General features: G+C 59.4%; 1 protein-coding gene across 4 annotated transcripts in view; it reads right to left on the bottom strand.

Moving 5' to 3' along the window:
- LAMC3 (laminin subunit gamma 3) overlaps positions 1–24,497 on the bottom strand; it is a 31,257-nt gene extending 6,760 nt beyond the window's left edge. For 2 of the 4 annotated variants that reach the window (XM_077188951.1, XM_077188952.1), the window contains exons 1-18: positions 24,388–24,497; positions 15,120–15,309; positions 14,693–14,824; positions 12,406–13,109; positions 8,310–8,614; positions 7,995–8,125; positions 6,955–7,121; positions 6,285–6,473; positions 5,990–6,107; positions 5,766–5,864; positions 5,428–5,564; positions 3,898–4,014; positions 3,435–3,630; positions 3,125–3,237; positions 2,477–2,695; positions 879–1,067; positions 551–796; positions 42–195 (exon numbers count right to left, since the gene is read on the bottom strand). In XM_077188951.1, coding sequence (XP_077045066.1) covers positions 42–195; positions 551–796; positions 879–1,067; positions 2,477–2,695; positions 3,125–3,237; positions 3,435–3,630; positions 3,898–4,014; positions 5,428–5,564; positions 5,766–5,864; positions 5,990–6,107; positions 6,285–6,473; positions 6,955–7,121; positions 7,995–8,125; positions 8,310–8,614; positions 12,406–13,109; positions 14,693–14,824; positions 15,120–15,160 — 3,257 coding nt within the window. In that variant the 5' untranslated portion in view covers positions 15,161–15,309; positions 24,388–24,497. Of the gene's footprint in view, positions 1–41; positions 196–550; positions 797–878; positions 1,068–2,476; positions 2,696–3,124; positions 3,238–3,434; positions 3,631–3,897; positions 4,015–5,427; positions 5,565–5,765; positions 5,865–5,989; positions 6,108–6,284; positions 6,474–6,954; positions 7,122–7,994; positions 8,126–8,309; positions 8,615–12,405; positions 14,928–15,119; positions 15,310–24,387 lie in introns of all 4 variants that reach the window. The other 2 variants (XM_054646481.2, XM_077188953.1) reach the window with 2 other exon arrangements.
- Positions 24,498–24,502: the final 5 nt, after the last annotated feature.

Genomic DNA, 24,502 nt, shown 5'->3' with positions numbered 1-24,502 from the left:
TGGAGCCGCTCCCTGGCAGCCCCATGGCGTGCCCCACATACCTCCTGCACCCCACGGTGGGCTCCAGGCCGTAGTAGCCGGGCTGGCACTGCCCACAGGCTCTGCCTGTCACGTGTGGGAGGCAGTGGCACTGGCCTGTGACAGGATCACAGCCCTCCAGCCTCGGGTCTGAGCCACTGGGGTTGCAATCACAAGCTATGGGATACAAAATAACCCTTAAATCCCAGCATAAATAACCAGACAAAATAACCCTTAAATCCCAGCATGGGGCTGGTGGATGGGACTGCAGGAATGGCGTGCACTGGGGCTGAGCTCCTGACAATGTGGAGAGCCACATTCCCCCATCAGCCAGGGCTCCAAAGAGCCCCTGCAAGCCAGAGTATCTCTGGGGAAGGATGGCAGTGGAGCAAGAGGGCAAAGGGGAACACGTGGGGGTGACCTGGACCATCCATCAGCCCCTAAACCTGCTAGGCATCCCCCTTCCACCCTCTGCCTTCGCTGCTGGGAGGATTTTGGCTGCAAGTGAGCTGTGCCCGGGGGCTGTACTTACGAGCACACTTCCCAGCAGGGCTGGGAGCCAGCGCATCCCCGTAGAAGCCCGGCCGGCACCTCTCGCAGTGCTCGCCCATTGTGTTGTGGAGGCAGCGCAGGCATCGGCCGGACACGGGGTCGCAGTTCCCCACGGCATTGGGATCCACGTTCCCGTGGCACTGGCACGGCTCACAGGGATGCACGGGGCCTCTCTGCCCCAGGGGATCCCCGAAAAACCCATCATCACAGAGCTCACAGCGCTTTCCTGGGGAAGGCGGAACGGTGGGGAGGATCCAGCCGCGCCCACGCTGCCCACAGCCCCGGTGCCCACCCAGCCGCAGCCTCACCTCTCTGCCCCGGGGGGCAGTGGGTGCAGACCACCTCCCCAGTGCTGGGCACCTGGGTGCAGGGCGAGCGGCCGGGGCAGGGGCAGGGCTTGCAGTCATCCGAGCGCCCCAAGAAGGGGTTGCCGTAAAAGCCGGGGCTGCAGCGCTCGCAGGAGGGACCCTCTGTATTGTGTGAGCACTGGCAGTGCCCTGCGGGGAGGAAAACCGAGCTGAGGGTCCGCGAAAATCCAACCCCGAATAACAACGGGGACTGCGGGAGGGACAGAGACCCCAGCACTGAGCGTGGCAAGAGGAATGTGCAGCTCCAAGCGAGGGGTTGCACATCTCCAACCAGCGCTCGGGACATTTTCCCTCCCTGCCCTGTCTTTGGTCGAGGGAGAAGGTTTTGGAGAGGGCACGGCGGCCACAGCGATGCAGGGACGAGGCAGCGCTGGCACACGCAGCACCATCAATGTGTGCGGGGGCTGCCGGCGCCTGCCGTAATCCACAACACATTTCTGAGCGTCGAGGCGCGTCCTTTCCAGCCCGGCTTGGGAAACACAAACAGCCGGCCCGGCACCCACCGGGGAGCATCTCCAGAGCGAGCCGAGCCTCTGAGTCAGCCTTCCGAAATCGGCTGTGAGGAGGAGAGGGAGGAAGAGGAGGGAGAGTGCTCAAGGAACCCCCCAGCTCCAGGCAGATGCTCTGCTTCACTGGAGACAGAGGAGACAGGGGGAGGATTTTCCCCGTGTTTTGTGGGGTCGGTCATACCAGGAAGGCTGCGCAGGAGGGGGTGTTATTCCATTTTCCCCACATCCAGGCAGAGTCAGACGATGGAAAAGAAAGAAAAAGCGGGTGGCAGGAAGAAGTGGAAAAATAAACTAAAGGAAGTGCGCAGGCTGGCAGCGCCCAGGCCGGAACATCAAAAGTCTGGCCCCATCCCTGGGGATTGTGCAGTCGGCGGCGCCAGCCCCTCTCTGCGGGATGAGGGCGGGTTTGCAGAGCTGCCGCCCGTGGTCTCGTGGGCAGGGCAGGGGCATTCGCCGAGCTCTCTGCCTCCTCCAGCCCTCTCCATCCCCGCCGTGCATCATTATTGCTCCCCACTGAGGAGAGCCAGCCACCAGGGGTTGGGCTGGCAGCACAAGAGCTGGCTCCTCTGGTGTCTTCCCTCTGTGTTTTCCTGCTTTTTTCCTTGTTTCTCTGCTCAGGTTAACCCTGAATTTGCAGATTCCAGAGCTGCACCCCAGTCCTGCTCCTCTCATCAGGCAGTGAAGCTGCCTGTGAGATCCAGCCTAGCAAAACCCTCTCTGCTGTCCTGGCCCCTGCTCCCTCACTCCTCTGAGCACCAGCACCCTTCCCTCCTCCTCCTTAGAGGTCATAAAATATCATGAAAAACGCTCCTCTAATTATAGATTACCACCATTATTGCACTTCATTAATAATCTCTATCTTTGCAGTTATGAACGCTGCCCCCAGAACCACCCAAGCAATTCAACTTGCAAATTTTGGGAACCACAACCTCACCAGTTGTTCCCAGCTTCCCTCAGAACAAGCAAAGGCAGGGATTTGTCACCCACACACGGAGCAGCAGGTGAGTGGAGGGGCCGGGGGGTGCACACCTGTGAGGGGGTGGCAGTCCCCGTGCTGGTTGCAGGTGCAGGGCACGCAGCTGACGAAGGGGCCACCAAATGGGATCTCCCTCTTGAACCCAGGTGCACAGGACTGGCAGAACTGCCCGGTGTATCCCATGGGACACGTGCACTCCTCCACCCAGCCCGCCCGTGGGCCCGGCCCGGGGCGAGCAGACGTGAGCTGGACCTCGCTCAGGGACAGCCTGCCTGTGAGAGGGGAGAAGGGTGTGGGAATGGATGCTGCTCTGCTCTGAAATGCTCCAGACAGACCCCAAAACACCTCCTTGAGAGCCCAGGGGTGTTCATAGAGAGGAGGCAGCCCCTGCCCCAAAACACCCCCTACAATCCCTCTCATCCTTGAGAGCTGATGCTGCCTCCATGTCTCCAGTCCCAGCCCAGCCTGGTCCCCACAGGGATGTCCTCTGGAGATGTCTCCAGTCCCACCCCAGCCTGGTCCCCACAGGGATGTCCTCTGGAGATGTCTCCAGTCCCACCCCAGCCTGGTCCCCACAGGGATGTCCTCTGGAGATGTCTCCAGTCCCACCCCAGCCTGGTCCCCACAGGGATGTCCTCTGGAGATGTCTCCAGTCCCACCCCAGCCTGGTCCCCACAGGGATGTCCTGTGGAGCCACCCACCTCTCCCAGGGCCGTGGCTCACGCGGAGGCGGAGGGAGCTCAGGTTGGAGAGCAGGCGCTGGAAGCTGAAGGCCGACAGCAAAGGCTCTGCACCCTCCTGTGCCTCATGCAGCCTGTTGGAGAAGGAGTGGGGGAGGCAGGACAGGGCCAGCATGAGCTGGGTGCTGCAGGACAGCTCAGCTCCTGGCTGGGACCCAGGCACAGCACAGTTAAATCCCCAAGGGGGGCAGAGAGCAGTAAAGGGCAGCCCAGACAAGTCAGGCACTGAGCCCTAAACCCCACTGTCTCCCCAAAACACTGTGATGGGTACCTGAAGGTGACAACCTGCTTTCCATGCTGGAGCTGGCTCTTGCTGCTGGACATGGTGATCTTCATCCCCTCGCCCTCCAGCAGCAGCTGGGCCTGGAGCAGGGGCACCCCAGGTTCTGTTCTTGTCCCGTTCTCCACTCCCAGCAGCAGGGACAGGAGCTGCCCATAACTGAGGTGCTGGTTCTGCAGAAACTTCTCTGTGAGGGGAGAGAGGAGCAAAGCCTGTAGGACATGGAGGCACCAGCTCTGCCAGTGCAGTCCTATTCCCACCACCATCATCAGGAGCCACAGTCACCCTCCTAGGGTGCTGCCAGCTCCAGCCTGCCCTCCTGGGGTCCCAATCCAATACCCCCCCACTGCCTTCTGCTACAGAAACCTGCTCAGCTCTGCAATGGAGCTCAGTGCCTCCTGCACCAGCATGGCAGCGGGACAAGAGCACCTCAGGGACCCAGCGCACACAATACCTGGTGCCAGAAAATCCACTGGCTCCTCTCCATCCCACTCGGTGAGGATCTCCTGGCCAGCCCAGCGCAGAGGCAGCTCTGTGGGGCCTGGAGCTGTGGCAGCCCAGCCCTCCAGCCCTGTGGGACAGGATACAGTGGCCAGGCACAGCTAAGGGAGCAGTGAGTCCCTGCAGCACAGCACCAGCAGGGTGCTGCTTTCAGGGGCTCTGTCCCTCCTCCCAACACTCTCTTGAGTCTTGGAAAGGACTTTGTAACACCCTGCCCCACTTGGGCTCTCTGCTCTCATGCACTGGAGGGGGGCCTTAACCACCCCTCAACTATTTATTTTCTTAGATTTGGAGGAAATTATTATCTTTAAACTTTTGCCCTCCTGCTTGAGCTGCCATTCTAACATTACTGTGGACTGCTGAGCACAGGAAACCTGAGGAGAAATGCTGGAGAAGCCCAGAAGAGATGGGCCATAGTTGCATTAAGTTGGTTTCCTTAAGAAACCAGTTAAACTCCCCTCCATTCCACAGGGGTTAGTTATTTCTTCCAGCTCTGCAGGACAAACACTTGGAAATCTCTCAAGTGGGCTGTGCTCTGTTATCAAATCATTCCCAATTTATACTTTCACCCAGTATAAGAAAATTCCATCTGATCTCCCTCCACTGTAGACTGGGGAATGTTTTGGGGAGCGGGGACTTAGGAGGGTGCTGTGGCTGCATCTCAGCTCAGAAACTGCCAAACCCAGTCCCCAAAGGAGCAGCCCCAAACTGGCTGTGTGAAGGATGGAAAAAAAGACTCGGTTTAAAGCCTGGATCGCTTTCAAGGCCGCGAAGACATTCCAGCAGCACAGCAATTGGCAGCGCGGTTTAAAGGCAATTAAGATCCACCCGTGCCTGGCGCATTCGCCTCCATCTGGGAAGAGGCGCGGCAGAGCGGGGTGCCCGCCGGGGGTGCCCGTCCCCGCGGTGTCCCCGCGGTGTCCCCGCGCGGGGCTGCACACGCCGGCGTGCGCGGCAGATGGCAGGGCTTCCCCAGCATCCCGCACGCACCCAGCCCTGCCAGCAGCCAGGCAAAAGCACCGCCTCCCTCCCGCCCGTCCAACTGCGCTGTCACATCCCAGCCGAGCATGGGGAGAGGAGGGAACCATTGGGAAAGTTCCCAGCAGGCTCCATCCTATTGGGTTGGTTTTTTATCTTTCTGAGCTGATCTTTAGGGCTCCTGCAGTCCCTGGTGAGGTGCAATGTCCATGCTGGCCCCACAGCCCTCCCTGAGCCATGCACAGCCCCAGGAGAAGGTTGGCATGGAGGGGTGCCACAGGGAGTCACGGATACCCTGTCCCCGTGGAGCTGGAGAAGCAGAAATTTAACAGTAAAACAGGGGCAAGCCAGAGAAATCCCTCTCCACCCATCACCACCAGTTAGCTCCAAAGGGAGATGCTCAGCCCCGAAGAGGAACATTCAGCCACATCCTTCCCAAACATTTTTGGCTGAAATTGGCAGAGCAGAGCCCTCCGTTTTACCTGGGGCTGGGGAGGGTCTTTACCTTGCCTGAAATCGGAGCGGATGTGCGTCTCCTCGTAGCCATCTGCCGCCCTGCAGGCGCTGGAGTGGCCGTAACAGAAGCAGCTGGTGCAGCCGCTGGGGTTGTGGGGCTGCAGGTTAAACCAGCCCGGCTGGCACCTGGGCACGGGGAGGAAACAGGAATACGTGGCACAGGGCAGGCAGAGCTGCAGGGAACCACGGCAGTGTCTCTGTGTGGGACACTGGTGACACTCCTGTGAGCCCAGCCCCAGTGGCCCAGAGGAATGCAGCCCCACAACCCTGCCACCAATTTCAAGACTGGTAAGGGACAGTGTTCCTGTCCCCATGCCAGGTGCTCACCTGTTGCACAAGTGCCCCTCCACCCTCTCCTTGCAGGTGCAGTGCCCCGTGTTGGGGTCGCAGGTGCCCACGCTGCCCGCGGGGTCACAGCTGCAGGGTCTGAATGGAGTGAGATAAAGGCAGGATGGGGTGAGATAAAGGCAGGACGGGGTGAGATAAAGGCAGGATGGGGTGAGCCCCGGTCCCATCCCACTGCCCCTGCCCAGGGCCAGGTTCCTCCTCACCTGCAGCCACCTTCGCTGAGGCTGTGGTAGCCGTCCTTGCAGCGCTCACACTTCCAGCCCGTCACGTTGGCTTTGCAGACGCAGGTGCCCGAGCTGTCGCACTGGGGCTGCAGGGAACCTGCGGGGACCCCGGCCAGCCCTGAGGCTCAACCCCAGCCAGGGAGAGACACAGGATGGGGAAGATGGGGAAACCCCGAGCAAGAGAGAAGCCACCAAATCCATCCCTCCCAGCAAACTCCGGCTGGGTTATCGGTAATTTTGCAGCCGGAGCCCAGCTGGGCACAGCCGCACGCACCTGCGGGGTGGCAGTGGCAGGGCTGGCAGGCTCCCTGCGGCTCCCAGCGGTAGTAGTTCTGCCTGCAGCTCTCGCAGTGGGGCCCGGCCGTGTTGTCGCGACAGTTGCGGCAGTGTCCCCCGTGCCCGCTCCGCCGGAACAGCTCCCGGTCGTAGAAACACTCCTCGGAGCGGCCGCTGCAGTTGCAAGCTGGGGGAGAGGCGGGAGGACGGGTGGGCACCGGAGGTTATGGCAACCTCCTGTGGGTCGGATGGGCCAGATGGGACCCCTTGGCCCAGCAGTGAGAGCTTTCAGCAGTGCCTCTGCCCTCGGAAGCAGAAGTGGGTGCAGTACAATGCACGGAGCAGACGGCTGCACTCGTGGGGTAAAGGGAATGGAAATACTCGGGGTGCTGCAGTGAAGGGGAGCCCCGGGGTACAAATCCTCCCAAAATGAAGCAGGTGCAGGAAGGGCAGGAGGTGCCAGGTGAGCTGATACAGCAGCAGCAGGGCAGCCATCAGGGCAGGTGCAGGAAGGGCAGGAGGTGCCAGGTGAGCTGATGCAGCAGCAGCAGGGCAGCCATCAGGGCAGGTGCAGGAAGGGCAGGAGGTGCCAGGTGAGCTGCTACAGCAGCAGGGCACCCATCAGGGCCAGCCATGGCTGTGGCCAGGGAGCCACCAGGGATACTCACGGAGGCACTCGTTGGCAGCCTCGGCCGTGCCGCGCGCCCAGGGCCGGTCCTGGTAGAAGGGCTGGCAGCGCTCACAGTCGGTGCCAGCCGTGTGGTGCTGGCACACACACACCAGCTGCCCGGCCTCGTCCGGCAAACACTCGCTGGCGTGGCCATTGCATTTGCACCTGCAGCGAGACACCAGCACGGGGCAGCCACTCTGAGCACAGTGTGGGCAGCAGCCACAGTGGGACGGTGCCCAGGCTGTGCAGTGTGTGACCCTGCTCCTGGGCTGGCTGTGGGGTGAGAGCAGCTCAGGCTGGGCTGGCATTGAGGCCGCCCATCCCGTCCCTGAGGCTCTCCCAGCCTGGCCAGTTGGGAGGTCACACACTGAGGGTGGCCCGTGCTAACCAGCTCCAGCTGCTGGCCCCAGAGGTGGGACAACAGCTCCAGGTCTGCCTGCTGGGAGCCGTCCCAGCCCTGCTGCCTGGGGCAGAGAGCGCTCTCAGGGATGGGGAAATTTTCCACTTCTCCCAGCTGGGGAAGGGCATGTGCAGCACAGCCCACGGGCAGCACCAAGTGGGTGCCACCTGCATCTCTGTCCCACATCTGCTGCCCTTTCCTGCTGGCAGCTGTTGCAGCTTCTCTGCCTGTGGCCATGCTGACTCCAAGCTTCTCCAGTGGCCTCTGCAGCTTCAGGTCATCTTTCCACTAGAACCCCATGGCTCCCCTTTTGCAGTGCCCAGGAACCAGCAGGGTCACAGGAGGAGCAACATGAGCCCCAGTGTCATGAAAAGCCATTGGGCTGGGAGGGAACCAAGCAAATACAGCTGGTGGCACGTGGACTGGGCTAGTGGGGAAAAGACATTTCTGCACCGCTGAGAGGTCTCCAGGTTTCATCACCCATCTCTGCATTTCCAGCTCCAGTTTACACATGGAGGAAGCCACATCTGAGCAGTTTACCCCAAAATCACAATTCAGACAAGACTGAGGTGGGGATCAGCTGCCCCAGTCCCACAGCCCCAAGAAGGTCCCCATGCTTCTGCCTGGCTGCTCCTCACCTGCCACCAACAGAGAAGTCAGATATGGCATAGTAGTACGACTGCAACACCTTGGGGTCCTTGAAGATGTCATCCCCAAATGTGTTGAGCCGGTTCAAGGAGATGAGCAGGTCAGTGACTGTCACCCACTCCTGCAGGGGACACAGGGAAGCCACCTTGGTGGAGAGGTCTGTGCCACCAGCTCCCACCCCAACCAGGCCACATCCTGCAGCTTCTCAAGCCAGGCTGCAGCTCATCCCCAGCACTTTTACCCCAGCTGGGTGCAATAATTCCCTTGATCCCAAGGCTCCACACCCCCTCCCACCCCGGTGGCACCTGCAGCGCGGGGCTCCCATCAAAATTGTAGGCGCTGGGCCGTCCCTCCAGGGTGGAGAAGGCCACGTTGCCGCCGCTCAGCGGGGAGATGTCGCTGAACTCGTCGCTGCAGAAGGCCACCTGCTCGTCCTCTCCCGGCCGCAGGTACTGCCGCGGCTGCTTCCCGTAGGTTTTCTGGCAGGAGGCGCTGTAGAACTGGAAGGGCACCCAGGGCCCCTCGGCGCGGCTGCGCTTGTAGATGGCGAAGCTCTCGGGGCGGCTGGTGTGGAACTTCAGCCGCACGTAGGTGATCTCGTAGGCTTTGCCTGGGGACAGAGCCGCCACGCTGCGACCCTCTGCTGGCCACCACAGCCTGGGCTATCCCGACAGCACCCTGCAGCACCCAGCACAGCTAAAAATGGACAAATCACCACCCCCACCCAGCTGCCCTCAACCAGCTCCTCCTTGGCGCAGCCCAAACCCTGTCCAGATCCAAGCTCTTGCCCCCCATCCCTTGTGTGCTGCACTGGGTGGGTTGCACGGGCAAAGAGCAGCTCCACATCCAGGCTGTGGGGGAGAGTTAGGCCCACAGCACTGAAAGCATCCCCAGGGCACTGGTGCTTTAGGGATGGAGAGTTGGAAAGGGTCAAGGCCAATCCCTTCCCAGGGAGCTGCATGCCAGGACCTGGCATCGCTTCCATCTTTGCTGGGATGAACACAAAGAGAGGCCACCAATCCTTGGGGCGTCCGGCGAGCTCTGAAAGAGCTTGAAAGGATTAGCAGAAAGGAAAAGAGAAAACACCAAAGTGAACATCAGACCCACTTAATTGCCAGAGATGAAGGACCAGCTCAAAGCCCGAATTGCTCCATAACAGCACCACTCCTGACAGCACAAAACAATTAGCTGCAAGGTTTTGGCTTTATTTGAAAAGATAATGAGTTGGGAATGTTAGAGGGGTTATTCCGGGACTAGGAAAACAAGCCTTTAATTGGGCCCATATGAATACTGTCGCGTATGTGCTGCGACTTTGCTGCGGGGGAGCCGAGGCAGCCGGCTACCAGCGCTGGGAAAAGCAGCTGCATCCCATCAGGGATGCAGGAAGCGCCCGGCACTGCCGGGAGAGGGGGACAGACCCACTCCCAGCCCACCCGGAGGTGACGAGGGCCGAGAAGGGGCTGCAGCTGGGCTGTCCCACCCTTGCCTTGTGCCTCTCCCCTCCCTCGGGGACCGCTCCGCGCTGGTGGCAGCGGGGGTGGCCCTGTCCTGCACCCTGGCAGGCGCCCGTTCCCAGACAGCGCGGTCCCCAGAGGGTTTCTACCAAAACAGCGAGGTCGGGGCCGTCACCTCGTGGGGCAGTTTCCTCTGGGAGAGGAAGGGAAGGCAGGGCTGTGTCAATAAACCACCCCTGCCCCAAGTGGCCCCGTGCGAGGGGAGGGGATGGCCACGCTGGGGGAGCCCCATTTTGGTGCCTCCAGCTGGGGTGGAGCAGATTCACTTTTCTGAGGAATTTTCATGAGAGGAGAAATTTGGCTGATTAAAAAGCCTGTCTGCGAATTTTCATGTGCTTTTCCCAGACAGGCTTTTAAATCAGCCAATTTCTCCTAAGGAAAAAAAAAAAAATCCAGAAAATAAACCAGGCTGGTTGTCTCCTCTTTGCTGCTCAGGTGTGACATGTCCCAAAGCCAGATGTGCTGCTGGACAGTGATGCTGGGAAGGGTGCACAGGCAGCACCAGGACCCCTGGGTGCTCTCCCAGCTGTGCACCTGCCTTCCCCTGAGCCCAAAATGCAGCTTGTACTGCTCTGGGGCCCCAAGAAGAGAATTCTGGAGAGAAGGAAAGGAGTGTGTGGGACAGTCATGTCACCAACATGTCCTGTCATCTCTAGTCCTACAGGAAAATCAGAATCACAGACACAGATAATGCCTGATCTAGACACTCCAAAGTGAGCCATTGGCATTCAGATTGCTTCCTGAGGAGCCCTGGTGTCTGTTGCCTTTGCAAGCCATGGATATTTTGAGTTCCTTCCTTGACATCTGACAGGGCAAATACAAGAGCTGTGGACACTTGGGATGATCGACCAGCTGCAAGCCCACTGCACCATAACAGCATGGCTGGAACCTCACAGAGAGAGAGATTTAAAGGAGCATAATCTAATTAACGCCAATCAACAACATGCAGGTAAACACGGGGCTTGTCCAAGTCATCCCATGTCTTATTTAATAAGCTCCCCAGGCAACCACGCTGGAGAACTTACAAGAGGTGTGACTGAGCAAGACAGGCAGGCTGAGGGGACACACTGCATGGGATGAAACACCCAATTACTTGGTGGAGCTCAGGAGCAAGGACTCAGCCCAGGTTCATTCCAGGGGACTGCAGTTGGGCTTTTCCTGCTTAACCCAAGTGGAAGCATTAAGGCAGCAATAAAAACATCTGTGGCTGGGACAAGAACGGGCCTGGCAATTGTGGGAAAGGTCAGACAATGATGTGCCAAGCACCAAGATGGTATTTTTTGGCATGGCAAGATAAAGGAGCCATGTAGGAAGAAGGGTGGAATGGCAGAGGATGCTCCAGCTCACAAAGGGGCTATAATAGGGCTGGAAGATGAGCTCGGTGCAATGCTTGAGCCCTGGCTGTGTTAACAGACAGACACAGCAGGGCAGTCACAGGGACTGGACTCCACTGGAAACCCAAGTGTGGGGTCCAAGAAAGACCACAGAGGAGCCAGGGAAGAGCTGCAAGAAGGACAGAGAATGGGAAAGAAGCCCCGGGGCTTGCAGAGCCCGCACATGTCGCTGTGCCGAGCTGGGACTGGTGGCCACAAAGCCGCCCGGAGGGGCAGCAGGCTCGGCCACACAGGCTGCGCTTTGGTGGTCTGTGCCCCGGGTCACCACACACGGACTGGGGACAACCTGACAGCCTGTGCTGGGTGCTCAAGAGGCCGGGAAATGCCCTCAGGGCTGGCAGGAGCAGGGAGTGAGGATGGCAGACTCCTCCAGCACCGCTCCTGGTGCCCGGCGGGGAGCGCGGCCCGGGGACAGGACCAGATGCCCTTCCCCTCGCAGGGGCTGGGAAAGCAGCGACCTCCACCCAGCCAGGCAGCTCCGCCGACCCTGCCGGGGCAGGCACGGACCCTCCACGGCCGCCCCGACCGCGCTGGGTCCCGCCAACACGGCTCGGTGCCACACCGACCCTCGGCTGTCCCCTCACCAGTGCCACACCGACCCTCGGCTGTCCCCTCACCAGTGCCACACCGACCCTCGGGCTGTCCCCTCACCAGTGCCACACCGACCCTCGGGCTGTCCCCTCACCAGTGCCACACCGGCACTCGGCTGTCCCCTCACCAGTGCCACACCGACCCTCGGCTGTCCCCTCACCAGTGCCACACCGACCCTCGGCTGTCCCCTCACCGGCTCCAGCCGCAGCCCCTCCACTACCCGCCTTCGGCATGCAGATGGCAGGAGACTGCAGAGAATGAAGATTTTACAGCGCTGGCCAACAGCCAGGAGAGTTTAGATGGCAGGAAAATGTTATAAAACCTTTTTAAAATGCCAGGCATGCCCCTTGGGTTTAAGTACCCTCCAGGTGGGCGGCTTGCACGGTATTTAAAACACAGAGGGTCGGATGCCAGCTGGGGAAACCTACTGGGATTGCACGGTGTGTCTGGAGCTCGGCACCCCGAGACAAACCAGGGACCCTGAGCAACGCACGGGGGTGAAACAGGGGGGGCTTGGCACCCATGGCAGCCACCCTCCCCGGGCAAGGCTCTCCCAGGGTAGGAACCATCTGCCTCCTGCTCCGCAGGCTTCCAAAATCAGAAAAAAAGCATCCTGGGGTGAAGGGGGGAGCAGGCACTCCGGGCACGGCCGCCTGGGAAGCAGCACAGGCACAGCTCCTGGCATCCCGGGGCTCGGCTGATGGACAGGGCAGACCCTCCCCGAGTCCTTTCAGCGCTCTGCACAGTGCAGCTCCCTCCACACACCCCATAAAAAGCCCTGGGGAGGGTCCCGTCCTTAACTCAGCACTGGCAGCAAGCGCTGCAGGGCTCAGGAGCATCCAGCCCCATCTCCGCACCCCCTGCCCTCCACCGGCCCCGCCGGGGCTCCCGCTGGCGCTTACCCAGGTGCAGGGTGATGTTGACGGAGTTGGGGTGCTGGATGCCAAAGGCCATGGACTGGCTCTGCCACCAGGTGCTCTCCTCCTGGCTGTGGAAGTCGGTGAGGAGGGAGGCGTTGTGGTGGCGCCGGGGGTCGCTGGCGTCGCAGCGGTGGCACAGGGCGCTGGCGTGCTGGGCGCCCATGTGCAGGCAATAATCCTCCGGCGGCGACCCGCACGTGTTGCTGGCGCGGACGGCCCGGCCGAAGGCGGCGTTCTCGAACACGGGCATGCAGCGGCGGGGCTGCCCCCGAGGGTCCCAGCAGGGGGATGAGCCCCCCAGCCCCAGCCCCAGCAGGGCCAGCAGGCAGAGCCCCGGAGGCCGTGCCATGCCGTGCAAATCCTGGCCGGACTCTGAGCCTCCTCTGGATGGCAGCGGGCGGGACGGGATGGGATGGGACGGGGTGGGATGGGATGGGACGGGTCCCCCTACCCGGCACCTCCTCTCGCTCCGAGGTCCATCTTGTGGAAGCTGCTGGGAATGTCGAAATACTCGTGTGTGAGGCAGAGCTGTGGTGTTTGGGATCCCCGCAGGACATCCCAGTCCCTCAGGCCGTGGGGATGGGACCATCCAGTGCTCCATCCCCAAAACATCTCCGTTGCTTTGTGGATTGGGGATTTGCAGCTTCAGCTGCGTGGGCATAGCTGAGCTCCTCCATTTCTCAGCCCTGGGAATGAGCTTGTGGTGGTGCATACCTCACATGAGGCTTTTCCCTTCAATTGGTAGGGGTCCTCACTTTTTTTGCAGCCCCAAAATCAAGAGGGGATTAGGGAAAGGCTTTGAAACAGATTCAGCACCTTCTTCTGCCCACACTGATTTACGGGGGGCATTGACTGCTCTCCCACCCACACCAACCTCCCTGGGATGTGGGTCTGTGACACCCCATCACCCTCGAGAGGGGGGTCCCATCCCTGCCTGTTGCCCTGAGCCAGCCCAGTCCCCTGGGCCCGAGTGAGGGCACATTCCTGTGGAGGCATCTCCATGGGGTGGCAAAACCAGATCATCACCAGACCTCATTAGCAGCTCTCAGCTAATGCTAATTATAGTCTGTGCCAGGGGAATCCCTCTGGGGACCATGGCACCCTCCAGATCTGACCCACGAGGGCAGGAGGGTGACAGCAAACAGGGAGAGAGGCAGCCTGGCACGGTGCCATGCCCCTGGGCAAACCCTGACCCACACACCACGGGGCTGTATTTGCAAAAGTGGGATGCACAGGGGAGCTCTGACCCCCACACCACTTCACTGAGCTGCCCACAGGGGCTCTGGAAACTTAGTACTCATATATAATTTAAGCTCCCTTCATCCCCTTCCCTTCTACTCTTATTTATTTTATTCTCCTTCCCCTACACACTGCGGGAGCAAGCACCAGAGGGGAGCTGTGAATCAGAGTCCTGGGCAGCGGCGCCGTTTCAAAGCCCCATTATCATATATTGACCCAGGCTCTGACAGCCAGAGCCAGCTCCTCTGGGAAGGCTGCATTTCCCAGCATCCAGGAGCTGTGCAGCAGCTGCCTGGGAGTGGGCAGCCAGTGGGAAACCCACTGTCAACCTCCGGGGAGAAAGAGAAGGGTTTGCAGCTCAATAATTGTCCCACGCGTTTCCAGCACCAGTTTTAATGGGATTTGCATCCTGCAGGGATGAGGTTTTCCAGGTGTTTTGCTTTTCCTGTGGTACTGAGGCTGTAAGCTCAGGACAGGAGATAGAATCATAAAATACTTTGAGCTGGAAGAGACCCAGAAGGATCATTGAGCCCAACTCTTAAATGAATGACCCATATGGGGATTGATCCCACAACCTTGGCACTATTAACACCGAGCTCTAACCAAACCTTTTGTGTCAAGAGTTTGCCTCCTCCTCCTCCTTGGGATGCAACAATCATCCCTGAGAGGATTTGCCTGTCCCTGTCACAGAGGGGTCCATGCTAGAGAGTGATGACACCACCCAGCCAGGGCTCAGGATGCTGATGATGTCCCAGTCCCTCCTCCTCCTCCGGCACAGCCCACTGGGTGTGGGGGGATGGCCCACAGGGCCAGACAGAGCTTGATGGGAATTGGTGCTGACACTGCTGTGCTCAGCAGTGGGGATGCTGCAGCTGGGGTGGGAGCTGCACATTCCCAGATGGATTCAGCTGTGCCCCAGACTGGATGAGCCCTCCCCAGGCTCCTGCTGGTGGTGGGCACAAGTTTGCCCCTTGCCCAAGGGGATGCCCTACACTTGCTGTGGTCCAATGGTAGCAAAGCCCAACCTCACCTGAACTCCTCTGTACCTGGAGAGACTTCACCCACTGCTCCAGGACTTTGGTCCAAGCACTTGAGGGGTGTGGTGACCAAGGCTGTGATGACACCAACCCATCCAGGAACCTTCTTCTGCCCCAACACAGACCTGGAACCCCGCAAGGGTTAAAAGCCGTGGAGGCGGAGAGGAGAAAATGTTCTTCTGATTTGCTTAATGAACGTTAATTAAGAAGACAGAAGATAGCAGATTCCTTCAGGGTAGAGATGAAAGGCCCGTTAATTAAATCTGGAGAGGAGGAACAGGGCCAACAGATCCTCCTCCTGATCAGACCTGACAAGGCAGGCATGGGGCAGGAGCGAGGTGTGCCAGATCCCACAGCCCAGCTCCAGGCTGGCAGCACGGCCAGGATCTGACAGGGTGGGTGGGACTGGGTGCCACTCACCTGCCTCCAGCACCCCTGAGGCTGAGGGTGGCCCCATCCATGCCCTGCAGCTGGGGTGAGAGCTGGGTCACTGCCCCGGGCTCCACTGCACTCCTGGAGTGGTTCGGTTCTTCGTTTCCAGCAGGAGCTACTCCCAAGGGGATGAGCTGACCTTGCTGGGGAAGGGGAACACAGGACAGCCAGCTTCATCCTGAGGAGGAGGAGGAGGAGAGGGTTTGGTCAGCCAGCTTGGTGGTTTGCTCCAGGTCCCACCACCCACAGGAGCTGGCCACAGGTTAAATGGGAGAGCGTCAAAGGCACTGACCACCACCCTGTGCCATGGAGGGACAAGCCTCTGGGGTGGACACCTACCTGTGCTTCAGCACACACACTGCCTCACCTTCCTGGAACAGGCAGCTCCAACCACCAGTGATTTGCCAAGAATGGCTTTTGTGCCTGTAGCTGAGACCTGGGGCACAGTAACAGGATTCTGCTGGCAGCCTGCTGCCTCCATGCTCTCCTCCTGCTTTCAGCACAGCCTCATTTTTAAAAGCAGAGCAGCTGAGCATCCCAAATCACAGCCCAAAAACCGCAGCAGCCTTACATGGCCCTTCCTAACACTGCAGCCAGTTCCCTCTCCCCCTGCATCCCTCACCCTGGGACTGGAGCAGGGGTTGGAGGCAGGCTGAGCTACAGGATGCCTCAAGCATTCCAATGAGCACAGACACGGCTCTGCCGCTCTCCCAGCCCTGCAAGGGAGCACAGCCGGGGTGACAGGGTGCTCTTTGTCACAAACAGCAGCCCCTAGGGCAGGGAGGAGGAAAGGGCAGCCGCCAGCACAGCCCCCAGCTCTGCTGACCACAGAGTGAAGACCCCATCTTCAGTGTAGTGGGGAAATTAACCTGTAAATAATGGCTGGAGCATCTCTCATGCACGCTGGCTTATTTTGTAAACCTGAACTTTGCAAAATGTCACAAAATGGAGAAACGAGAGGCCTGGGATGAGTAAATCTCTATTAGAAATTCCCTGGGATGGCAGCAGTCATGTTCTCACTCGATGATGGCACATTCCAGCCCAGCCCAGCCCGGGGAGCGGGGTCATGCGTGGCGCTGATTGCAGAAAGTATTTAATTAACACTGCTGTAAATGCAGTGCTGGAGATGCCAGCCAGACCACGGAGGGGCCACCACGCTGCTGAGCTGCAGGAAGTTTTGCCAAGGCTGACAGGAGATGAGGGAGGGCAGAGAAAATCCGGCAGATTTTGCTCCCTGCTTTGCCACAGCCCTCAAGGGGCAAGGGCAGGATGGGACAGTGACACCGTCAGGATGTCCCCTGAGCAAGAGGGCTCCACCATCAGTGCCCAGACAAGTGGGGAAACCCCATAACAGGTAAAGGAGCTCTCTCCCAAAGCAATTGTCAGGACACACATCACCATCCTCTTCCCTGATGCACAAATGGTCTAAAGTCACCTTTTCAGAGGTAATCATCCCCAAATTCTCTCAATACCTGGCAGACAGTGAAAATAGGAACATCTCAGCTTCACTCGTGCATGACCACAAGCTCATCATCTCACTGATGAGCTGAACTACTCCAGATCTGACCCAGCTCAAGGACACAGGGTGACAGCCAAGCCACCACTGTCCCCAGGACACACATTTCACCCATTGCCTTGGGCTCAGGAGGTCGGGGAGCAGAGCAGGAGGAAGCACCAGGTCAGAGCAGGACCAGCCGGTTCCAGGCACAGCCCAAAAGGACCTTTTGTCTCCTGAGCTCATCAGCAGCCTAACGACACTGGCTGAAAAGCTCCAGAGTCCCTAATCACTCATCGTATTACGGCTGCTCACAAGTGAGGCCAACCAGTACAAACCTCCTCGAAGCCTTTCTAATTAATGAGCAGAGCCTTAGGCTCTCCCAGCCCAAAAGCAGCATCTCAGATAAAACCAGCAGCCTCCTGCCACCCCCAGTCCCCTTGATAAACCCCTTTAATGGGCTTGTCAGCATCACCTGAGGCCACTCCATTGGCTAACAAGGCACATCTGGCTGTGTGTTCCCCCCTGCCTCTGTGCTGTGGGTGGGGAAATGTCCATCCATCCATCCATCCATCCATCCATCCATCCATCCATCCATCCATCCATCCATCCATCCATCCCCACCAGGGCAGGAGCCATGGGATGTTCCTGCCATGGCTGCCCCTAATCCTCTGCTGGATCCCTGGACATTTCCCCTGGTGCCCGGATTGCCCCTTCTCCAGGAGGGTGGGTGACAGCTGAGCAGCAGCAGATGCCACCAGATGGTCACCACACTGAGACCCAGCTAAGCTGGTAACTGGGAGGACACTGGAGCCCCTCATTTGCTAAGTGACTCCCTGTACTGGTGACACTGAGCTGCTGCCCACAAGACTTGTGCAGCACTGGAACACCTGCACTGGCCCTGCCACAAAGGTTTGTGGGCACAGCCACAGCCTGGGCTGTCCCCTGAGAGAGGCTGAGCACTCGCACCTCATCACAGAGATGGTTTCTCAGGGGGCTTTGGAAAATCAGGCTTGGGAATCACTTAAGGACTTTTTAAGCCTGCTGGAAGCCTGGGGGCCTTCCCACAGCCCCCAGAGCCATCACTGTGACGAGTGGTGGTGCTCAGCCCCTCTGCCAGGGGCTCCTCCCTCCCTCTCCCATCAATCAGAGGTGCCCCAATACGCTCTGTGACAAATAAAAGTTGTTGCAATACCTTTGACTTTAAAGTAGGAGAAATAACTCCTCTGTAACGTGATCTGCCGTGTCTCTCTATCCCCAGGCGTGTCGCCCTGCACTGGGGCTGGGGCTCTGATTTCATATTCTCATGGAAACCGGTGCCCTCATCCAATTACCACGGGGATTGCGGTGCAGGCGGCAGCTGAGCCACCGGCAGCCCCGGCACTGAATGAGCCCCACGGGGGACAGAGCCCACGGTGACCCCACTGGGGTCACCCCAAAAGTGCTGCAGGGGGTCCCGGGTTAATTTGGCACTCGCAGAGTGGCGGCTGTGCCAAGGACTGGGTTGGACTGGGAGGCACTGGTGGGAACTGGGAGAGCGGAGGAAAAACAAAGCCTCGCTCCAGGCGGCGGCAGAGAGCTCTGTGGGAAACGTCCCTGGAGATTTCCACTCACCACGGGAATAAAATCCTTCTGTTTCAAACTGGAATGCCTGCTGCTCCGCATCCCCCTCCAGCCACGGAGGCTGGATGCTCCCTGGTAATCCTGCATCATCTATTTTCATTGGCTGACAGAAAAAAGTGCCGTCAGAAAAGCGATGTTAGCTATGCTGGCTGGCATAGAAAATGTTGCTTTAATTGTATTTTATTTGGCAATAAGAAAAGAGAAGCAAGAATAAACCCTCGAGATATCCCCTCTCTCCCCCCATTTAAAATTTCAATTTGGTAATTTTATGACAACGTTTCTGATAAAACTCAACAAAGCACATTAAAGTGAGAGAAGTGATTTATCCTTTTCAGTGGCACGTGATCTTTGGATACATTTCCCAGTCTATATCTATTAAGACAGTTAAAAAAACCAAAAACCCAAACAAACTTGTTTGTTTTTTTTTTTTTCATGTCAGTTGTTATTTTTCAACCATAAACCCCACTATTTTTTCCAACCCTGGTTTCCTCCTTTCTGATCTCTAAAGACAAACCAGGGAAGTATTGGACATCTCATCTGAAAAAAACATCACAGAGCAGCCCCACTTCCTTCATCCCAGGCCTGGCCATCACACCATGTCCTGCTGCGATTTTACACTTTCAGGGCCATTTTCCTTGAAAATTTCCCTTCCGTCCTATCCTCAAAGAAGCTGTGTCATTGATTTACTGTTGAAATTGGAGGAAGTGGCTGGCTCGTGCTCAGCCTCCCCTGACGCCGATGCCAGCTGGGAGCTGCACAGGCTGGCCACGATCTGGGGCTTCCCTGACCTTTCCCCATCATCTCCACAAGCCAGGAGGATAAAACCTTCAAAACTGACGTGATATTCAGAAACCAAACCACCAACACATCAACCTGAGGGGTTTCTCTGTGCCACCTGCAATCAAACACTCTGAGTCTTGGCGAACCAGCCTGGCTCTCCCACCCAGCCGAGCATCCTGAGCTTCCCTCCAGCATCCTGCAGATTTATTTGCTGCATAAATCCCCTGCTCCCACCCGGTGTGGCAGCGACGCCTTCGAAGCACTGGGTGTTCCACACAGCGTGGGGAGGGCTTGGGAAGGGGTTAATGGGTGGGCACAGGCAGAGCTGGGGAGTTGCTAGGAGACTTGGGGCTTTGGGATGCTGGATGTGATGCTCAGCCAATGGAGAAGTCCTCTGAGGAGTAAATCTGCTAATTTGGGCATCGTTGACTGCAGGGGCTAGGGGTGGATGTGGGTGCTGAGCAGAGCTGACCCTGACCCCCTCCTCCCAGCCCCACACTGATGCTTTCCCATCCTGCTCCTGTGGTTTCAATTAAACTGCTGAATTAATCTCTCGCAATAAACTCAGCTGCTATTGTAGTTTGCTTTGGGATTCATCATCACTTTTGCAGCAAATACAGCAATTAAACAGAGAGATCTTGGTAGCTCAGGAGGGAAAGCTGGGGTCCCCCATGCTGGTGTTTGGGATTGGGGTACCCAGGCCCCCCCAGGTTAGTTTTCACCAGCCCAAAGCCCTTTCTGGAGGCTGCTGAGAGCAAGGGGAGCTGGAGGAGGCACCACTGCCCCCCCTCACCTGCATATGCTCCTCCAGATGGCCCAGGCTGCTGCTCTCCATGTGGGAAAAGGTTTTAAATTAAAATCTTCCCTGTGTTTTTTGGCGATTTTTGGCTGGGTTTCTTTCCCCGACTTTCCAGCTCTCCGGCCCATTTGCCATCATTAAGTGCAGATGGAGTGGCAGCACGGTGGAGTTGGGGGGCTCCAGCCAGGGCCCAGACCCACAGAGACAGCCTTGCACCCCACAGTGAGCCCCTCTCAGGCTGGGGTCAGCCCTATCTCCCCACAGCCCTCCTTGGCTGTCAGGAAAATGAATTGTTCCTTTTTGGAGACCTCTGCTGACCCCCCAGCCAGCCCCTCTCATCAGCACCAATGTCCCCCCTGTCACCATCCCCTGCCCTGCCAAAAGGGCAGGCAGCGCTCTGGATATCCATCCCAGTGGGATCTGACCTGGATCTGCTCCAAACCAGAGCCTTTTCCCAGCCATCAGCTGCTCATAATGACCCTCTCACCATGTGTAGAGATGGGACGGGACAGGAGAGAGGGATGGGACGGGACGGGACGGGACGGGATGGGATGGGATGGGATGGGATGGGATGGGATGGGATGGGATGGGATGGGGAGGGATGCAGCTTTCCTGCTATCCACAAGCCTGGCAGAGGAGCAATACCCACACCAGGGCAGGATCTGGCCCCTCCAGGGACTCTGGGATGCCAACTTTTCAGAGAAACAGCGGATTACAGCACATCAGCTCCAATCAATACTCTGCCGTAGCAGAAAGCAAAGGGAAAAGAGGAACAAAAAGAGGTTTCTCATTTGCAAGGGATTTGGGGCTTTTGTTGTGTTTGGAGGGAGGAGTGGAAAAAAAAAAAAAAGCTTGAGAAAGGGCTGGAAAGGAAGAGCTGGGAGGGACAGAGCAGCACCCACCCCTCTGAGACAGTGCTGTAGGGGGGACCTCTGAAACACTCGGGGTGCCAGGGAAAGCATGTGGGCATGGGGTGGGATTGGGATGGGAACAGGGTGGGTGTGGGGTGCTCCATCTCTACCTGCCACAGAGGGTTCCATTCTTTCCTTCCCAGACCATGGCATCTGCAGCAAAGAGGGGCAAAAGTGGGGCAGAGTGTTTGGCAGAGGAGAGAGAGGAAAAAAGATGCTCAGCCCTGGTCTGGTCCTGCTGAGACCCTCACAAAGTACAACCAGGCTTGGGGATGCTCTAGACAAAACGGGGGTGTTAAAGGAGGGGTTTTAAAAACGAAAATATCTTGCAGGGAAAAGAGCAGAACTGATGCCACTGACCCCATGTGGGCTGCAGCCCAAGAGCTCTTTGTGGGTGGTTTGTCTGTTGTCTGAGCCATCGATTCCCCCTGTGGAAGAAAAAGGCCCTGACACAGCCAGAGGTGTCACTCAGGGATGGACAGAGCACTCAACCCTTGGAGAGAGGGCCAAAAAGGGGGACAAAAAGGGGGACAACAAGGCCCCACAATGGGCCAAAAGAGGGGGACAGGGCAGCCTGCACAGCCTCAGCACAGGGCAGTGCTGGAGCAGGAGCTGGGGGCACACAGGGGAGCCTGCACAGGGCAGTGCTGGAGCAGGAGCTGGGGGCACAGGGGAGCCTGCACAGCCTCAGCACAGGGCAGTGCTGGAGCAGGAGCTGGGGGCACCCTGGGCTGCCCTGCTCCTGTGCAGGGACCCCCGCAGCAGCCGAACTCCCAGCAGGGACAGCACCCAGCGGGGACCGGGAGGGTTTTGTCACTCCGGGTCGGTGGCCCGGTGAAGGACCAGCGAAGGACCATCCGGGCACCGCAGCGCTCTCCCTCGGCTGCTTGGGATGAGGCTCACGCAGCTCCTCTGCATTCCGCGCTCTCGCCGGCGCGGGGACGGAGAGCTTTGAAGGAGCTGCCCTTTCATTATTAATATGATGATGATGTCTGACGCCGTGCGTGTGCAGCGACGGCTCTGCCTCCCCTGGCTCCCTGCCCAGGAAAGCACACGCTGTTCCTGGGGGAGGGCTCGGTGTCCCCCACCCCAGCCCCGTGTCTCGGACAGCCCTGATGCCCCTCTCTGGGCTGGACCCACGGGACGTCGGTGCTCTCACCAGCTCTGGCACCCTGGGGATCCACACCGAGTGCGGCTGAACACAAGGAGGGTGAAGTGCCACCCTCTTGTCCCACTCTCTGTGGTGTCCTGTCCCCACGGGGGCGCAGCGCTGACCCCAGCCCAGCCTCTCTGCCCGACACCCCCACTGCAGCTCTGCTCGCTGTTTAGACCACAGCGTAGGAGAGAGTGTCTGAAATGTTTGAAAAGGCTCTGTTTAGAGCTTGGGTCTGATCCTGTGTTGCTTCAGCCGTTTTCTTCCCCCAGGCCAAGCCGGGACCCCGGGGCAGCGCGGGCAGAGCAGCTTCGGGAGGGGAAACGCTGCCAGGAACCGCAACTCCCAGCAGGAGCCGCAGCCTCCCGGCATCCTCACATCAAACCTCTCTCCGCTTTTGCCCTCGGGCCACAGCCTGAGACATGAATCATCCTCTCCGATGCCTATCGATCCGGGCTGGGCTGCTGGCAGAGCCCCCTCCTCAGCCCCGGGGAGGGTCTGTGCCCATCGGTGCCCGGCCACCACCGTGTGCCCAAAACAAGGCGCACCCTGAGCACCCGATCCCTCCAGAGACAGCCTGTGGAGCTGGGCTGTGGGGCCGTGGGTCTCAGCTGGCCATGGACGCCCCTCCCCATGTCCCCAATTCCACAGCTACAGCCGGACCCTATGACAGGTAACAGGAGGTGACACGGCTCAGTGTAAGTCAGTGATGAGCCAGGCCAGTGTCCCTGCTGGCCCCTGGCCCGGGCAGGGCTCACCCTGAGCATCACTAAAGCTCCCAAAAACACGGACCCCTCTGCCAGGGTGGCAACCTCCATCCCGCTCATGGAGACCTGGAGACCGGCACCTGGGGGCAGCGCTGGCACCGAGCCGGGCCCTGCACCCCGGCAGGCAGCCGCTGTCAGGGGACGATGGGGACAGCGCAGGGGCCAGCGAGGGGCCAGCCCTGCCGGCACAGCCCGGCCAGCCGGCTCCCAGGATCCCATCCTGCAGCACCTCGGCCGTGCGGCTGTGGGTTATGTCAAGGTATGTTGGATTGCAAATTAAGCGTCAGCCCCGCTGCACGGTCCCGGCTCCATCTGCAGAAAATGAGTTGCTGGACTTGGAGAGTGTCCAGTTGTGCAGCTCGGCGTGCCTAACGCCCAGGGCTGACAAGCCACTGAATCACTCCTCCCCGCGCTGCCAGGCCACATGAAGCCAAGATGCATTTCTTTTTAATGATAAGTTTTTATTGTTTGGAGTTCAGCTTAAACAGCTTCCCGGGGGCCAGCGCCTCCTGCCTCCAGCACGGCTGAGCGGAGCAGGGAGCTGAGCCCGGCTGGTGCGGGCACACCGAGCACCGGCGGCACGAGCTGGCCGGGCTCAGCTGCAAAGGGAAGTCCTTGAAAATCATCCATGGGGAAGGAGCCGGGCTGCCAGCCACGAGCATCGCCCGGTAAATCCACACAAAACACCTCTGCAGCCAAAGGCAGGATTTGCACCTGGCCGGGAGACAATGCACACACCCCACACACACACACAGAGAGGGAACCGACGGCTTGAGGCAACGCCTGTGCTCCCCTCCCTGCCCCAGAGAGCTCTTTGGGAATATTTGCCAGCCCAGCACGCATCCAGCTCTTCCCAAAATAGGGTGTGTGCCCTGGAGACAAGCTGCTTGAACCCCTGGTCCCCCACACACGCAACCTGCCACCCGTGTGCCACACCTGCCCCACAGGCAGGCAGCCCCCACCCCAGTGGAGCCACATGGGAGCTGCTGCAGGTCCCGACAGGGGCTGAGCTCCAGGACAGACCCGGGGGGATTGCGGGGTGCCCAGGGGACGGCCTCACGCTGCAGGACAAGGGGCTGCAGGGCTGCCCAGGAGGTTTCCCAGGGGATTCTCAGCCTGGAGAGAGAGAACTCAGCCTCCCCCCAGCCGGATTGAAGCAGCTCTGAGCCATCGCTGCTCTCACGATGCTCCTCTGAACCTCTCAGCAACGCTCCTGCCCGCAGGTCAGACAAGTGGCAAATAAAAGATTTACGGGAGGTGCGGCAGAGCTATGGGAAGGAAAAACCACATCCACACGGGAGTGGCGGCACACGGGGCCGGGAGGGAGCCCTGGCACGCAGGGCCAGCACCACGGCTTGGGGCTGGGAGCGCTGGGCTTCGGGCATCGCTGTGACCCTGGAGGGGCTGGGGGCGGCTGCTGCCTCGCCCCACCAGCACCAGCTCCGCAGAGTGCGCTGGGATTTGCTCCGAGAGCCCCCCAGCACTTTGGCTACCCTTGGGCACAAAGGTTTGGGGGGGTGGCGATGCCGATGCCGCCCTCTCCGCCCCCCCGCCCGGCACCCTGCCCATCCCTGCCCACCGATGGGACTGAGCCCCACCAGCTCGGGGCGTTCCACCGGAGGATGTGGGGGCGTTTCTCCGGGAAGGGGTGAGCGGGTTCCGGGGCGCCCCTCGCTCTCCCCCCGGGGCCCCTGCAGCACCCCCGATCCCGCTGGCACCCCGCCTTACCTGCTGCCGCTCCTCCAGCTGTGCTGCCACATCTGGGCAGCTGCGGAGCCCGGGGCTGGAGGGGGGGCTGGGGTCCGGGTCCGGAATGATCGGGGGGCAGCGGGCGGTGCCGGGG

Source organism: Agelaius phoeniceus, chromosome 21 (assembly GCF_051311805.1).
Source record: "Agelaius phoeniceus isolate bAgePho1 chromosome 21, bAgePho1.hap1, whole genome shotgun sequence".
In the NCBI taxonomy this organism is placed as follows: Eukaryota; Metazoa; Chordata; class Aves; order Passeriformes; family Icteridae; genus Agelaius; species Agelaius phoeniceus.
The sequence above is the reverse complement of the archived record's forward strand: the minus strand, read 5'-3'. Positions and strand labels throughout refer to the sequence as shown.